The 16574-nt window shown below is 46.3% G+C and overlaps 2 protein-coding genes across 3 annotated transcripts in view; both read right to left on the reverse strand.

Annotated features, from left to right (window-relative positions):
• Positions 1 to 16574, reverse strand: part of DCTN6 (dynactin subunit 6) — a 240542-nt gene that overhangs the window by 64254 nt on the left and 159714 nt on the right. The gene's annotated exons all lie outside the window — the stretch shown is intronic.
• The window catches only part of PRAG1 (PEAK1 related, kinase-activating pseudokinase 1), a 77666-nt gene that overhangs the window by 42954 nt on the left and 18138 nt on the right, over positions 1 to 16574 (reverse strand). For both annotated transcript variants that reach the window (XM_077345656.1, XM_077345657.1), the window contains exon 2: positions 15138 to 15555. In XM_077345656.1, the coding sequence (XP_077201771.1) occupies positions 15138 to 15428 (291 nt within the window). In that variant the 5' untranslated portion in view covers positions 15429 to 15555. The remainder of the gene's footprint in view (positions 1 to 15137; positions 15556 to 16574) is intronic.

The following is a 16574-nucleotide window of genomic DNA, read 5'->3' on the forward strand; positions in this document are numbered from 1 at the left end:
GCTTTGTTCTAGAACAGGGATTCCCACCGGAGGTCCGTGGGCGTTCCAGAGGGGGTCCACGGTTTTTCCTCTACTGCCTTAAAGGACTTGGCTACAACTAGGGAACCAGCTGCTTTCATTGCTCCCCCTTCCTGCCTCCCGAGAATGAGCGAGATCTCTTATGGTTTCTGTGCCTGGGAAGGGATGGAGCATTCATGCCCAGTCCCACCTTAAACTGCCTCCTGTCTTTCTCCCCACCAGTCCTCCTTAAGCCTGCCTGTTATCATGGGTGGTGATGTCACTTCCGGGGTGGGACAGGGAGGTGTGACCATCACTTCTGGGGCTCCCCAAAGCCTGAAAAATTATTTCAAGGGTCAAAAGGCTGAAAAAAGACTGTTCTAGCATCTGGTCAGATGGATAAGAATATTACACCAACAAGTGCTGGCTACGGTGTGACTATTATATTACCAGCAAGTATCTTATGCGTTTCAATTCCTTGCAAATGTTTCCTCAAATTTAAATCCAATATAGTTTGAAAAATCCAATATACTTTGAATCCGTCACATTTGGATAACTCTCTCCTCCCATCACCATGGTGACATATATTATAACCAGGGACCAAGCCCGTTGCATTCTGGAATACAACAGGCACTAGATTGGGGTGTAGGGTAAAGGAACTATTGGGATGGCCTCTCCCTCCCCCCAGGACCTGGAAAGGCTGCAGGCAGCTGTTAGGGAACTCACTGGCAGGGGCAGCTCTCACACGGCAGGCATCTGCAGCCTCCGAGCCTCAGAGGGAAGTGGAAGGAGGAGGGGGTGGTCAGGGGTGGGGGACGGAAGGCGATTGGCTGGCCGCTAGACAGACAGGCAAGCCAGTTGGAGGAGGAGGAGGCACTCACGGGCGGGACAGCCGCCCTGAGTTGGCATTTAGCACTGAATGGCACTTAAATAATCAGACACACTCCTCCTCCAAGCCCTTACCAGAAATATATTATGTGGGACAGATATTTATAATGATTAGAGGCAATTTGGTGTGTGTGCATGTAGGGGGGGGGAACCTTTCACCTGGAAAAAAGTGGGGCTAAGATATTCCCTTTGCCTCATAACGCCTTAACACATACTTAACGTATTATTCATAAGATCCACATGCTTGATTGATAGAGGGTTCTAGATTATTGGACTCCAATGACAGCAGTCAGGCATCATTTGATGTGAAAAATGTAAGATGTCAGGATGTGTTAGAAGCAATATATGACTGACTGCGGATTAAATTTTTAGCTGATCAATCATCGGCGTTTCACTCATATTTGAATACATTATTTAAACCTCTATATCAGAGTCCTTTTGATGTACCACAGGAAGCGTAAGGAAAAGAAATAATTTATAATGTAATAAATGCAAGATACCATTCGCTGTAAAAAGGAAAGGTTTATTTCAGTATTTGTGTTGCCTATTATGCCACCAGCTGCCCAAACAGCCCGGCTCAGATCATGCTCACCAGGCCTGGACCACGGTTAGAACTTTGAGGGGGCACCACTAAGGAAAATGAGGGATGCTATGCAAAGGAAGGCAATAGCTAACCACCTCTGCTCACTTCTTGCCTTGAAAATCCCATGGAGTTTCAATATGAGTTGGTTGCAACTTGAGAACATGGTTTTTCCTCCATTGCACTATGGCAGGCTTTCTCAACCAGGGTTTCTTGAAACCCTGGGGTTTCTTGACAACCTTGGAAGGCTGGTGTGGGATAGAAGTTACTTGTTCAGCTGATCTTTGAGGGCTTTTCCTTACTGAAGAAGCCTCATCTAAAATTAGAAATCAAAAGGCCAAAATAATGAGTCATCCACTCTTATTAGGTATATATATTAAGTATATTAATCATTCAACTTCTTGGCAATCAGAACGGGCTCCCAGGTACATTTCTCCCGTTTTCTGATTCGTCCTCATTGATTGCCACTCCAAAATCTATGTTCCATTTTACTCCTACGTAGGAGTAAAATTGCCTCAAGACAACAGAGCCTACAGCCAAGAGATACACCTTATTTGATTTATAGCTGTTAAGTGGAACATAGATTTTGGAGTGGAAATCATTAAGGAAGAATCAGAAAAGGGGAGAATGTACCTGGGAACCCGTTCGGATTGCCAAGAAGTTTAATGATTAATATACCTAATAATAGTGGATGAAAGACTCATTATTTTGGCCTTTGATTTCATTTCTGGCTTATCTATAACATTGGGAAATCAACGGTGCAGCTTCTTTGCACTCATCTAAAATTAGAGCTGCTGCCATGTTCTGCACAAAACAAAACTAGGAGAAGAACCTGGACATATTTGCGCACAGGCAAAATATCTGAAGAATCTGAAAGGAAACAACAAGGAATTTGAAGAAAGCTGCCCGAATCTCCTATGCCAAACATCTGAAGTGGCCGTATTCTGAGTCAGGCCATTTAATCCACCTAGCTCAGTACTGTAAACTCTGCCCGGGATTAGTCCTCCAAAGCCTGATGCACAGAAAGATCTCTTCCCAAGACCCACCAGCCAAGATCTTTCCACGGTAGATGCCAAAGACTGAATGTGACGAAGAAAGCACTCTTGGTGGAAAAGGCTGTCAAAGTCGCAGTTGGCCTAGGACTGTTGCTGTTGTTAGGTGCGAAGTTGTGTCCAACCCATTGCGACCCCATGAACAACGATCCTCCAGGCCTTCTGGTCCTCTACCATTCCCCGGGGTCCATTTAAGTTTGCACCGACTGCTTCAGTGACTCTATCCAGCCACCTCATTCTCTGTCGTCCCCTTCTTCTTTTGCCCTCGATCGCTCCCAGCATTAGGCTCTTCTCCAGGGAGTCCTTCCTTCTCATGAGGGGGCCAAAGTATTTGAGTTTCATCTTCAGGATCTGGCCTTCTAAGGAGCAGTCAGGGCTGATCTCCTCTAGGACTGACCGTTTTTGTGCCTTGCAGTCCAAGGGACTCGCAAGAGTCTTCTCCAGCACCAGAGTTCAAAAGCCTCAATTCTTTGATGCTCGGCCTTTGACCTAAGATAGTGGTTCTCAAACTTTTTCAGCCTGCTGCCCCCATAGCTCCCACACACCTCTTTCCTGGTCTTCAGTCTCCTACAAATTCAAAACACACTGGAGGGCCTATGCTTCTTTTTTGGTTGTGGTGCAGCTGTCGTATTTTAGTCTGGAAAAAAATATGCAAGTTCTTTGTAAAAATTACTTTGGCTCCTCACTGGGGAGAAAGACAGACAGGGAAGGAAAGAGAGAAACGAGCAATGGAAAATCCCATGGCCAGGAGAAAGCAGGAGGAAGCTTTTCTAGCCTCCCAAAGATGCTAAACCTGGGTTGCTAAACCTGGGTTAAGAAATCCCTGGAGATCAAGGGTGGAGCCTGGGAAGGGCAGTGTCTGAGGAGGGGAAAGAGCTCAGCAGGAATATGACCCCATCCAACCCACCTTCTGAAGCTGTCGTTTTCTGCTAAGCAGGGTTGGCCCTGGTCAGCACTGGCACGGAAGACCACCAAGGGGGCTTAGGGTTGCTACTACCCAGAGGCAAGCAATAGCAACCCATCTTGGAGCTTCTCTCGCTAGGAAAATGCAGCTGCAGCAAGAAGAAGCATACTGCTGCCCCCCCCCAACATCCCAAAATTCCTCATCGGACACACAAGCCAGACACACAAGCTACAACCCACCACATGGAAGCGCTCACTGCCGTTCCCTTTCCATTCCTATGAGATGCTCTTGCATATTTTCAGTGGATTCCCCTGGCGAGTGACCTTTAATTTCCCTATTTTGCAGTTGAAGAACAGAAATGGCTTTCACTTTAACCGAGCAGAGTAGAAAACTACCACCAGAAAGCTAATAATGCACCGCAGGGACAGCCAGAAAGGTTGACTTCTCTGTGATATTTAAGGCATAATCCTATGAACCGTCTTGTGCTGTTTATTTCCGACGACTGGACACCTCACCGCCTGTCTTTTTTGCCTAGGTAGCAGATGAGAGCAATCTTTCTGAAGCACTGGATAACTGGGGAATGATATATTTCTGCATTGAAAATGAGAATAACATTTTAATGTTATTCTGAAGAGGATTCTTGATCCAAACCAATAGGACAGGTCCAGGCAGAGACAATTACTCTGCGGTAACCCTGTATCAGTAGGTTCCGTCAAGGAATCCCATGGGATCCTTGATCCCTCTGTCATGAAAGATATGTTGACAGAAGGAGGGATCAGTGCTGTGTGTGTGTGTGTGGGGGGGTGTCCCACTCTAAAAGGCACAGATTGGTGGACACATCCAACACCTGGCTTAATTTTTCAAGGGAATCACCAGCTTGCATTACTGAATACTTCGGTGAGAAGAAGAGCTGGATTTTTTTATACCCTGCTTTTCACTACTGAAGGAGCCAAAACTGCTTACAAACACAATTCCTTTCCCCTCCCCACCATGGACATCCTGAGAGGTTGGCGGGGTTGAAAGAGCTCTGAGAGAACTGCTTTGTAAGAACAGCTGTAAGAGAACTGTGTCTAGCCCGGCGACTGCTATGCAATTTGTGTTTTCTGGTCATAAGAACATAAGAAGTGTGCCTTACTGGATCTGGCCAGTAGTCCAGCTAGTGCTAAATCTTCCCTGTAGTGGCCAACATGGAGGGCCAACAAATGGGGCCCAGTAGCCCAGGCTTCCCATCCTATTCAAAGGTTCCTTTTCATTGTCATGGCTAACAGCCAGCAATGGGCCTAGTCTCCAAGAATCTTTGAATCCCCTTTGAAAGCCATCTGTGTTTGTGGCCTTCACTACATCCACCAGTACAGCATTTCACAACTGAATTATTTGGTGAGGAGACTAAGTGCTTCTTGTCTCTCCTAAATCTACTTCCCATCAGCTCGTTGCCCCCAAGATCTGGAACTATGGGAAAAAGAAGAAAAAGCTCTCTTTCCCCATTTTGTGGCCCATTTAGAATTTTATAAACTTCTAGCATATCCCTCCTCCCCTTCTCTCTTTTCCTAAACTGACTCTTTGGCCTTTCCTCAAAGAGAAAGCGATTCAACCCTGAAATTATTCTGGTTGCTCTCTTCTGCAGCATAGATATACACCAGAGTATTTACAACTCTAACCCCTTCCTAATAATCCCCAGTACATTCTAATGACCACTACTGCTTAGTGAAGTACAGCAGTAATACTCTGTACCGATTTAGCACTTGGATGGCTGAGGCTCTTCACATATTCAACTCAGTAATATTTGCAACGCTCCTGTGGGGCAGACCAATATTATTATCCCCGTCTTTAAAGGGCAGGTGGGACTGAGAAAATAGCTGCTTGATAAAGCCTGCCTAGAAAGGTCACAGCCAATATTGTTTTTAAAAAAGATTTCTAGCCCTTTTCATTACAGAGATATAAGGGGAAAGCTGCAGTGAGTTTTTGGAAAGAAACAAGATGGGGGGACCTCATGATCAGAGCAGGGTTGAAGTTTAATGATCAGCAAATCATACGGGCATGCTGTTGGTGCGGTGTATGCTTCTGTAATCACAGCAGCCATGAAAACAGCATGGAGAATCACCACTGTTCAGAGGCCACCCATCTACTCTGACAGGCAGAGACCCTCCACAGTCTCAGCTAAAGATCTTTCGGAACTACCAGCAATCCAATGCCTTTATTGCAGATTCTGGTTACCAGTCCTGGGAACTTGTGTGTGCAAAGCAGATAATCTATCACTGAGCCACAATTCCCCCCCTGCTGAGCAAGTGCTCAAACCAGAGGCAATATTTACATTACACCTGCCATTCATTCAGACAATACTGACTGAAGTCCTCTATTCAACTTCTCTGGTGAAACTGCAATTATAAGCACATTTATCTGCTGCAGGCTTCACTGAGAACAATGGAGCTGGGGAAGTTAAGTTATTTAGGGGCTAGTCCGCCGGCTTTCGAAAGGGACGTGGCACTCGTGGCCACGTAGAAAACCTGCACTGGATTTTGGAAAAGTCACAGGAATATCAGAAGGATGTCTACATCTGCTATATCGATTATAAGAAAGCTTTTGAGTGTGTGGATCATAGCAAATTGTGGAAAGCCCTGCAAGATTCGGGGGTGCCAATGTATTTGATCAAACTGATTTCGAAAGGGACGTGGCACTCGTGGCCACGTAGAAAACCTGCACTGGATTTTGGAAAAGTCACAGGAATATCAGAAGGATGTCTACATCTGCTATATCGATTATAAGAAAGCTTTTGAGTGTGTGGATCATAGCAAATTGTGGAAAGCCCTGCAAGATTCGGGGGTGCCAATGTATTTGATCAAACTGATACAGTCACTCTGAGCAAACCAAGAAGGCATTGTACATACACCATTGGTGACATTGACAGGTTTAAAATAAAGATTATGACAGAGATTGAACTCAAAGAATTAAACACTGGAATTAAGATGGGAGGAAGGAATATAAATTATCTTCGGTATGCTGATGACACCATACTTCTATCAGAAACTAAGGAAGGCCTAGGACAGCTGACTACAAAAATCAGCTAAGAAAGCAAGAGGTTTGACCTTTTAACCATTAAAAAGACAAAAATAATGACCACTGCAAAAAAACAGACATGACGCACTAGCAATTGATGGAGAAGAGATCGGATGCATTCAAGAATTCCTTTTTCTTCAATCACAAATGGATCAGAGTGGTGACTGCAGTACGGAAACGAAACGTCGAATTGCTCTGGATTGCTCAGCAATGATAAGTTTGAACCGAGCATGGGAAAGCAAGGACATAAGCCTGATTACCAAATGAAGATTAGTTTGATCTATCATATTTCCAATAGCCACTTATGGCTGGGAAAGTCGGACAATGAAGAAATCGGACAGGGGGGAAGTTGATTTGTTTGAACTCTGCTGCTGGAGAAGGCTTCTGCAGATCCTGTGGACAGCCAAAGTCCCAAACAAGGAAAAACTACAGCACATAAAGCCTGATATATCCCTGGAAGGCAAAGTCATGAAACTCTGGCTCATGTGATCCAACTCAATGGAGAAAGCAGTTATGCTAGGATTGGTCAGTGGTAAAAGGCAACCAGGCCGAAAAAGAACACGGTGGTTGGATACGATCACAATGGACACTGGCCAAAGCATTATTCAACTAAAAGTGGTTGAAGTTCGAAAGATGTTGAGACAGTGGAGCCGTAGGACTGCCAAGAGTCAGGCACAACTGAATGGCTAACTTCATCATCACCATCACACCAGGCATAAGTTCACACTTCTGTTGGTACTTTCTATAATAGCCTTTTTCAACCTTTTGACTGTCTGACCCAGAGAAAGCTTCAAGGACCCACAGATGTGATGTCAGGTGGCCATGCCTCTCTGCCACCCCCACCAGAAGTGACATGTCACCAGGAGTGACATGTCACCAGAAGTGACATCACCTCTGCACCCTTCACCCTCCTTTTTCTCCCTCCCCCTGCCTTTACTACTACTACGGGGGCTCTAGCCTCGTGTTGGCTTGAAAGAATGGCAAGAGCTGAGAAGACAGCCCTGACACCCCCCCCCCTTCATACCATGACTCAACCAACTCCTCCCCTTTGATTTTTACACCCACGGCCTAACCACCAAGCCCTCTGGGTAGAAGCAGCCAGTTCCCTAGCTTGCAGGCAAGACAATTAAGGTAGTAGGGGAAAAAACATGAACCCCCAGAAGATACCTGGCTGGGAATCCCAGTTTTATAATATAAACTAGCAAGGTGACAGACAGAAATTGGAGCCCTGGCTACAAAATCTTTTCAAGTGAGCCACGGTCCAGCCCTTCATAATGGCTGGCCCACCTTTTCCATTGCTCTCTTTTGGATCTTGGAAACCAACAGCTGACCCGGGAAACAGCATCGTCCATGACATACATTAATAGTTCTTTCTTCATGGCCTAGACACACTGATGAAGTAAATCGTGAACTGATGGTTACAAGAGGGACTCGCTTAGAATCACAGGGGGAAATTAGAGGGGGTGATGGAGAAGGAGAGGCTGGTCAAAGGTTGCATATATTGAAATGCTATTTGCTTAGAATTCATAGTGGGCTCAGCCCCACCCTTTACGTGGTATATACTGGTTTTTTTAAAAACATCCAGTTAGCCACTGTAGAAAACGTAAAGTTGAACTGAATGGATACTAAGGTTCACCTACAGCTTCAAAAAACCTTGGGCCAGTCTTGGATGGGTCACCCCATTCGGATGTGAGGGGGCAGAACTTTAGTATCTGAAGTGAGACAAGAATCCCATGTCCTTATTCAGCCCTGGAGGGAGTCTATTGTTCTGAACTTGTGAATGAACTCAAGTTCACCCATCTCCAATTGTAATTTACCCTTGAGGTTTCATTGTTTGAGGACTGTCACTCTTAGGTCAACAGGGGAAATGGTACAAGTCACTCCTCTAGCACAGCAGCTCCAACAAAGCATCGCTGTTCAGTTGCTTTTCAGGGCCAAATCACATGTTGAACACCCCAAACTGCAACTTCAATGTCAGGTGCTTGTAAGCTCGCTAGAGCAGAGACCTAACTTTTGGGTGGGAGGGGCTTCTGTTAACAATGTCCCTCCCATGCCCAGTAATAATCCAATATGCTAGCAAACTGGAAGCTCACTGAGTAGGGACCTGTCCTTGGGGTGTTGAGGGGAACATTCACTTCTGATGTTCAATAATAATCCAATATTACTAAATGTATGCCCTCTTGACAGGCCTGGTCTTCTCTCTAGAGCTAAGTCTTACCCTACCGCTGCTCCTGTTATCTAGGTTTAAGGCAGAATTGGCAAGAGATTCATTCTTACATTCCATTCTTCATTTGTTGCCTTAGCCAAGACAGGATTATGCGAAGCTCTCAGACAAGTCTCCCAGCCGGACGCTGACCATTCTTGGTTAAAAACAGCATCACCGTGTCCTCAGACCAACAGCATGCTCTGGCATTGCTTACATTTTATAACTTGGCCTTGAAAAGGGATTTCTCGCATTTCCAGCCTGTTGTCGTCATCTTCTTGGATAGCTACAGAAATCATGCAGGCAGGGATAGAATCACTTGCTGAATTTCTATCTGTCTCATAGCCCCAAAAGAGGATGCTAATTTATCCATGCACTGAAGACATCCAGTGACCAAGACAGAAAATCCCAGATGGTAAGGGCTGTCAATCTCCTGGTAGGGCCTGGAGACTCCCTGGAGTTACAACCAATCTCCGAAGAAAATGGCAGCTGTGGAGGGTAGATGGTCAAAACTGTGGCTCTCCAGGTGCCCATGGACTACAGTTAACATGATCCCCTGACAGCAGGGACTCATGGCAATTGTAGAGCCAGCCTGGTGTAGTGGTTAGGAATGCAGACTTCTAATCTGGTGAGCCAGGATTGATTCTGCGCTTCTCCACATGCAACCAGCTGGGTGACCTTGGGCTAGTCACAGCACTGAGAAAGCTGTTCTGACTGAGCAGTAATATCAGGGCTCTCTCAACTTCACCTAACCTCACAGGGTTTCTGTTGTGGGGAGAGGAAAGGTAAGGTGAATGTAAGCCGCTTTAGGATTCTTTCGGGTGGAGAAAAGCGGCATATAAGAACCAACTCTTCTTCTTCTTCCAGTCCAGTAATTCTCAACCTTCCTAATGCTGCGACCCTTTAATACAGTTCCTCATCTTGTGGTGACCCCCAACCATAAATTATGCCTTCTTTCACAGAAATTAAACCGAAACTGACCAATGGCATGAAGATCCATGGTCCATGACTGTATATAAATTGGGTTTTTCCCGGGGTTTCTCAGTTCAGTTCTGCCTCTTGTCCCACCATGCCAATCTCGCTCTTTTCCGCTGCTCCAGACAGATGAACTCTCTATCTCGATCTACCCCGCAAGGCTGCTGTGTAGATGGTGCCCCCCCACCAAGCTGCTAGCCCTTTGGCGACTCCTGTGAAAGGGTCGTTGAACCCCCAAAGGGCTCCCGGCCCCCAGGTTGAGAACCACTGTTCTAGTCCATGAACAGTTTGGCCACCCCGCTCTGTGGTATCCTACTTGGCTAAGGCCCATCCTCTCCCTAAACCTGACCCTCCTGAGACTCCACCCCTCAGCCTCTAGGAATTTCCCAGCCCAGAGTTGGCCGTCCTATAAATTCTCAGCCTGATATTTTATAAGCGGCTTGAATGAATCACCCAAAGTATCATAGACATTTTATGGACAGATTGGTACTTGGTTAAATATACAGCTCACTGTGATGAAATCGACGACTAAAAGAGTAAACATCGGACAAAGTGACATATGAAGAGCAATCTGTACCCGCGACAGGCGCTACCATCAGCCATGAGAAATATAAGACTATCGCTATGTGTCAGAGAAATCATTACCTCGGTGACTAATGCAGTGCAATCTTTTATACAAATATGTACTTTGACATTACCGCAAAACGTCTAAACGCATAAAGGATGTGCGGAAATTATAACCGTATGGCGTCCCTTCTGATGTTCAAAAGAGCAACAAATATTTGTCCTGGCTCTTGGAAGGAGGGGGGAAATGAAATGATCCAGAACTTCTAGTTCAATTATTAATATTATATATATAGTGCTTTTATTGTATTGTAACTAAAATGTGGTTAGCCATCCCGGGACATAAGTGAAGGGTGGGCTATAAATCAAATGATAAATAAATAATACCGGGGTATTAATTTTAAAAAAGGTTTGGAAAAACAAGTTAAATTTGTTTACAGCTTATTTATTTATTTAATGCATTTATACACTGCCTTTCCCCTCAATGGGGACCCAAAGTGACTCGCCTCGTTTTCCTCTCCTCCATTTCATCCTCTCAGCAACCTTGTAAGGCAGGGCAGGCTGAGAAAGCGTGACTGACCCAATGTCACCCAGCACGTTTCCACTGCTCGAGCTGGGATTCGAACCCAGGCCTCCCAGAGACTACTATTCCAGCGCTCTTCACCACGACACCACACTGAGCTTGCCTTCAGAGATCAGAATGCAGAAAACTGAGGCATTCTGATTCTTCTTACTGAAGAACTAGCTCAATTTTCAATCCAACCAGTTCCTAAGGGTTGCCGGAGGAAAGAGACATGCAACGAGAAAAATCCTATTAAACGTGACTTGGAAACACTGGTTCTTAGAAAATACCATCAGAAACCTCAGTGGTTCACTCTCCTTTATAGGTTTATTTCCGCTTAGTATTAACACTGCCCTACACCAGCAAGGCAGGCCATTGTGTGCTTTTGTGTCGTCAAGAAATAAGATACAAAGGCTTGGAGCCTGTGGAAAATCTCCAATGACAGATGGGAATTCTGTCAGTGGAATGAAGCTTCCTTGCCTCTCCCCCTTGCTGCAGCCTAAAATGCTGCCCCTGGGGAGGACAGAGAACTCCTCCAGCCAGCGACAGCAATGAGAGGGAGGCTGGAAATTTTCAATGAGAGGGAAGAATTGACAAAAGTCACATGAACACATGGAGCAGTCTTATACTGAATCAGGCCGTTGGTCCCTCAAAGTCAATACTTGTCTACTCAGATCAGCAGCAGCAGAGGTCTTTCACATCACCCGCTACCAGATCCTTTTAATTGGAGATGCCGGGGATTGAACCTGGGACCTTCTGCAAGCCAAATAGACTCTATCACTGAGCCACTGGCCCCTCCTCCCCATACTCTCCAGCAGTAGAAATTTACTACTGGATCCAATCCATTATCTATTTTGTATGGAAAAAGCATACATTTGTCTACTGAAAAAACTGGGTCATTAAAAAGAAGAGTTGGTTTTTATACCCCGTTTTTCTCTACCAGAAAGAGTCTCAAAGCGGCTTATGATCACCTTCCCTTCCTCTCCACACAACAGACACCTAGTGAGGTAGGTGGGGCTGAGATAGCCCTGATGTTACTCCTTTGTGAAAACAGCACTATCAGGGCTGTGATGAGCCTAAGATCACCCAGCTGGCTGCATGTGGGGGAGGAGCAGAGAATCAAACCCAGCTTGCCAGATTAGATTCCACCGTACTTAACCACTACACCAAGCTGGCTAGTGTAATATTTTCTCATTTGCCTCCATGGAAGTCCCAACTAGATATGCTGGTGAGAGAAATGCCAGCAGACCTCCATCTTTCCTTAACAGGCACAGAGAATTTGCTCCCTGAGTTCAGTCAGAGACGGAAAAGATTTTTCTCCATTTGGGACCTGAGAAAGCAGGCTACAGTGAGTTCAGTGGACCAATAAGAATAGTTGGTACAAGCTCTGTGGACATTATTAATAGTATGGCATGTAGGGGCCAGGCGAGACACACTGAAAGGTGGTTGCTTGCCTCGGAATCACAACCCTAGTGCTCCCTGGAGGTCTTCCATCCAAACACTATCCAAGGCTGACCCTGCCTAGCTTCCAAAAGTTCTGCTGAGATTGTCTGACCTACCCAGGTCAGGGAAGCACTATGGGTATGAAAATTCTGAAAAGAAACATAAATACTATTGAATTTCACTTCCACTGAGAACGGAATTGCAGTGCCCTGGACGGATTCCCCAGGCTTTGATCTCAAAAGGCACATTTGAACCCAAGAAACATTCATTTATTTTCCTAATATCTTCTGGAAATATAATTTAGATGAATCCTGGTTTATTATAGGTTTGTGTTAAAAAAAACCTTAGTTACTGCAGAAATACGGTATTAAGATACTGCGGATAAAGGCTTCCTTTGTTACCAGAACTATTTAATACATCTTTATCATGTCCTTCCTCCAAGGGCAGCATATCTTGGTCTCCCCTCTTTCCTCAATTTTAAACTCACAACAATCCTTTGAGGTAGGTTAGGCTAAGAGCATCACCGAGCTGAGGTTATAGCAAACTTGTGTGGCAGCGGGGATTAGAACCTGGATCTCCCAAAACCTAGCCTTACACTGTAACTGTGACCTTGGTCTCGTTCTCTCTGTAATGGAGTTGACCCACCCAAAGTGGACACTTGCCAAGAACTTCCACAGGGCGTGCAAAAGGAGCTCCGCCAGGCATTTGGTTGAGGTCGACTCAACCAATTGGCCCCCAAGCTCCCCCCCCCCTACTATGACTGACACCAATCTGCCTAACCCACTGGGTCCCAGTAAGAGTTGAGCTGAGGCTCTTGCAATTCCATTTTCTAATGTTATTGTTTTGATCATGTTAAGTTATTGTTGTTATAATGTTATTAGTGCTATCACCTGTTACCAAATGTTATCTGTATCTTTTCTTGTTCTCTGTAAACCACCCTGAGCCTTCGGGGAGGGCGGTATATAAATATAATAAATAAATAAAATAAAGGGCATCCTGGCTGGAGTGAAGAACCTCGCCCTCTCCCAGTTAGTGTGCCAGGAAGCTCCTTTGTACTGGTGACTCGTGCGGTGTTGCAAACATGATTCCCTTTTCTTTTAGTGTTCTGTTGCACTTAATTTAACCTCTATAAAACTGGGCGTCAAGCACCAAGCAGCTAAGGGGTTAGGAACAGAGGTGAGCTGGTCCACACTGGGGTGTTGAGTTCTCTACAGAGCTGATCCGTCTATTCTCTAGTCATGTAAGGGGGGCTGTGTAGGAGGGGAGAGCTGCTTTCCCCCAGAGTTTAAGAAAATTGAAGAAGAGCTGGGTTTTTTGCACCCCGCTTTTTACTACCTGAAGGCGTCTCAAAGCGGGTGCCTTCCTTCGCCTGCATTTTCTCCCTCCCCTGCCTTCAATACCATGACCCAACCAACTCCTCCCCTTTGATTGTGACACCCATGGCCTACCCACTGAGCCCTCTGGGTGGAGGCTGCCAGTTCCCTAGCATGTGGCCAAGTCCATTAAGGTAGTAGGGGGAAGGCCAGGGACTCCCTCCGGAGCTCCCATGCACCCCCAGGGAACCATGGACCCCTTAGCTGGGAATCCCTGGTGTTGTGGTTAAGAGTGGTGGCCTCTGATATGGAGAGCCAGGTTTGATTCCCCGCTCCTCCACATGCAGTCAGCTAGGTGACCCCGGGCTAGTCCCAGTCCTGCTAGAGCTGTTCTCACAGAGCAGTTCTTCCAGAGCTCTCTCAGTCCTACTTCCTTCCCAGGGTGTCTGTTGTGGGGAGAAGGAGGGAAGGCAGTTGTGAGTAGGGTTGGGTACTTTGGCCGCCAGAGCAGCGATTTGCACGGTGGTGTGGAGGGGGAGGGGTGGTACGGGCACCGGCGCACCAGTCTGCGCTGCGCCTACGTGCGTGCACCAACCAGCGCACCAGCACCCGCGCTGCCCCCTCTACGCCACGGTGCTGGCTGCTTCGGGGGCAAATGGCAGTTTTGGAGGCTGAAGCATCCAACCCTAATTGTGAGCCCCTCTGAGTCTCCTTTGAGTAATGAAAAGCGAGGTATAAAACCCAGGTCTCCTTCTTCTTCTAACCTGACTTACTTGAATAATTACAATAATAAAACATATTTTTGTATCCCACCCTTCTTGATTGACAGCTGGGTAACAACAATGCAGGTGCAATACATATATCGCAAGATTAGCAATTTAAAATTATACCAAGGCCACCTATTTTATAATTCAGACCTCCTGACAAGTTGCACAGTGTTGGCCTGTGGTCAGTTAGGTGGGTTCTCAAGCAGGAAGGCCAACATCTTCCTAGTGTTATTCCTGGACACAACCACAAGCCTGGCAGATAGATTTTGCTAATGCAATATGAAAAAAGCTTGATTCCCAATCTCATGAGACGGGAATGCCCTCGCCATAACTCTTATTGTGGCTTATAGATTGCCCCTATTTTAACTAAATTATGTTGGACTGCCATAAAAGTCAATAGAGTCTTCTACTGACTGGTGGACAGAGACCCAAAGATTACACTGCCAGTGGCCAAGTATCCCTCCACCATATTCTCCTTAAAGAAATAAAGGTTCCTTATTTACTGCTCAAGATCGTTCCAAGGAGCTTGACGGAAAGAAGAATTAGGCAAGAGCATTCCTTGACAAGCAGCATTCAGAGCCTTCCAGTTTCTCCTGAAACCAACAGGGCCTTCCCGGCCTCCCGAAACCATGTAAATGTTTCCGTGGCTACCGACAAGCAGGTGAGTGATAGGCCAGAGAGAACAGAACCTCGCTTTCTGTATTTGCAAAGGTAGCGGCCAGCTCACATTTACAAGGCGTCTTGCCACACGGAATACCCGAAGGTTCCTTCAAGGAAAATGTTAACAACGGAAGCGATCTTGTAGAAATGCACCACACCCCTCATTAATCATTACCTGCGGGAGATCTGCGCTCAGGTTCCCGTCCGCCCACACCTCAGAAATATCTGAGTTTATCATTGTCGGCTTCACAGCGATCGTCGGCTTGGAGTAAGGCGGGGGAGTCACGCCGTCATCTTCCAGAGGCTCGGGCCTGGCTCGGATGCCACGCAGATCCGGCACAAGTCGGCTGCCGTTTCCCGGGTCGAGGGGCAGTGTCTGCAGCTGGTGGAAGTGTCTAGGGCAGAAGCAGTTTTGGCAGGATCCCGGCTTCCAGATGTGTTCCACAAAGTCGCTGCACACAGACATCTTCAAGACCTCTTGCTTCACTTCGACGGGGCGCTGGATCGTGCGTCTGGAGCGATGCCACTCATTTTGCGCCTCCTCCTCTTTGCCGCCTGCCTTAACCTTTTGGCTTGTCCTGTCACCGAGTTATCTGCAGAGACAGAAGATGAAGAAAAGGGTTTTTTTACACCTTGCTGTTCTCTACCTTAAGGAGTCTCAAAGTTATCTGCCATCCCATTCCCTTCCTCTCCCCACAACAAGCACCTTGTGTGGGAGGTGGGCCTGGAAGAACTGTGACTGGCCCAAGGCCATTCCATGGACATCATGGGGAATCCAACCCAGTTCTGTATAGCGGAGTTTACCACTTTTAACCACCATACCAGTTTTACCATTGAAGCATTCTTCAGGCTTTGAGAAACTCCAGAATTGGCATGCTTGTGCAGAATATGGTTGGGAAGCAGAGCTGTGGACAAGCCCACCTGGGGCCCCTCCCCTTCCCACCCACCCAGGTCTATACCTGACCATTTTGGGAGGGGGGGGGATGGATTGACATGACGATATTGGACAGCCTTTCTCAACTTTTTTACCATTGAAAAACCCCGGAAATATTCTTCAGGCTTCAAGAAACCCCAGAAGTGGTGTGATCATGCAGAATATAGTTGGGAAGCATTGCTGTGCGTATGTCCAACCAGGGCCCCTCCCCTTCCCACCCCCCCCTAGGCCCATCATTGGGTATTTGGAGGGAGGCGTTCAACATGACTATATATGGTCATATCACCCAATAAATATTTAATATTTTAAAATATTTTTTTAATTTGTTAATTAACTCCCACCCATTCAGGAAACCTTTCCAGGCCCATCATGAAACCCTGGCTGAGAAAGCCAGCAGTATATCAAGTTGACTATTAAACATAAGCTCAAAAAATATGTGGATGTTCTTTATGCTCTTGTCCTTAGGCCTTCTGAAGCCCCTCCTCTCTAAATTAACACTTCCCCCCCACACTACCCTGTGTTAACCACGCTCACACTCCAGCTCTCCATAAGGGCAGCAGAGAGAAAACTTTTCCCCATTGCAGCAATCTATCAACATGTTAGTTCTTGAATTTGTGTGTACATGAGAAAAGCAGTAGCAAACCACCTCTGCATGTCTCTTGCCTTGAAAGCCCTATG

The sequence above is a fragment of the Paroedura picta genome, chromosome 7 (genome assembly GCF_049243985.1).
Source record: "Paroedura picta isolate Pp20150507F chromosome 7, Ppicta_v3.0, whole genome shotgun sequence".
Lineage (NCBI taxonomy): Eukaryota > Metazoa > Chordata > Lepidosauria > Squamata > Gekkonidae > Paroedura > Paroedura picta.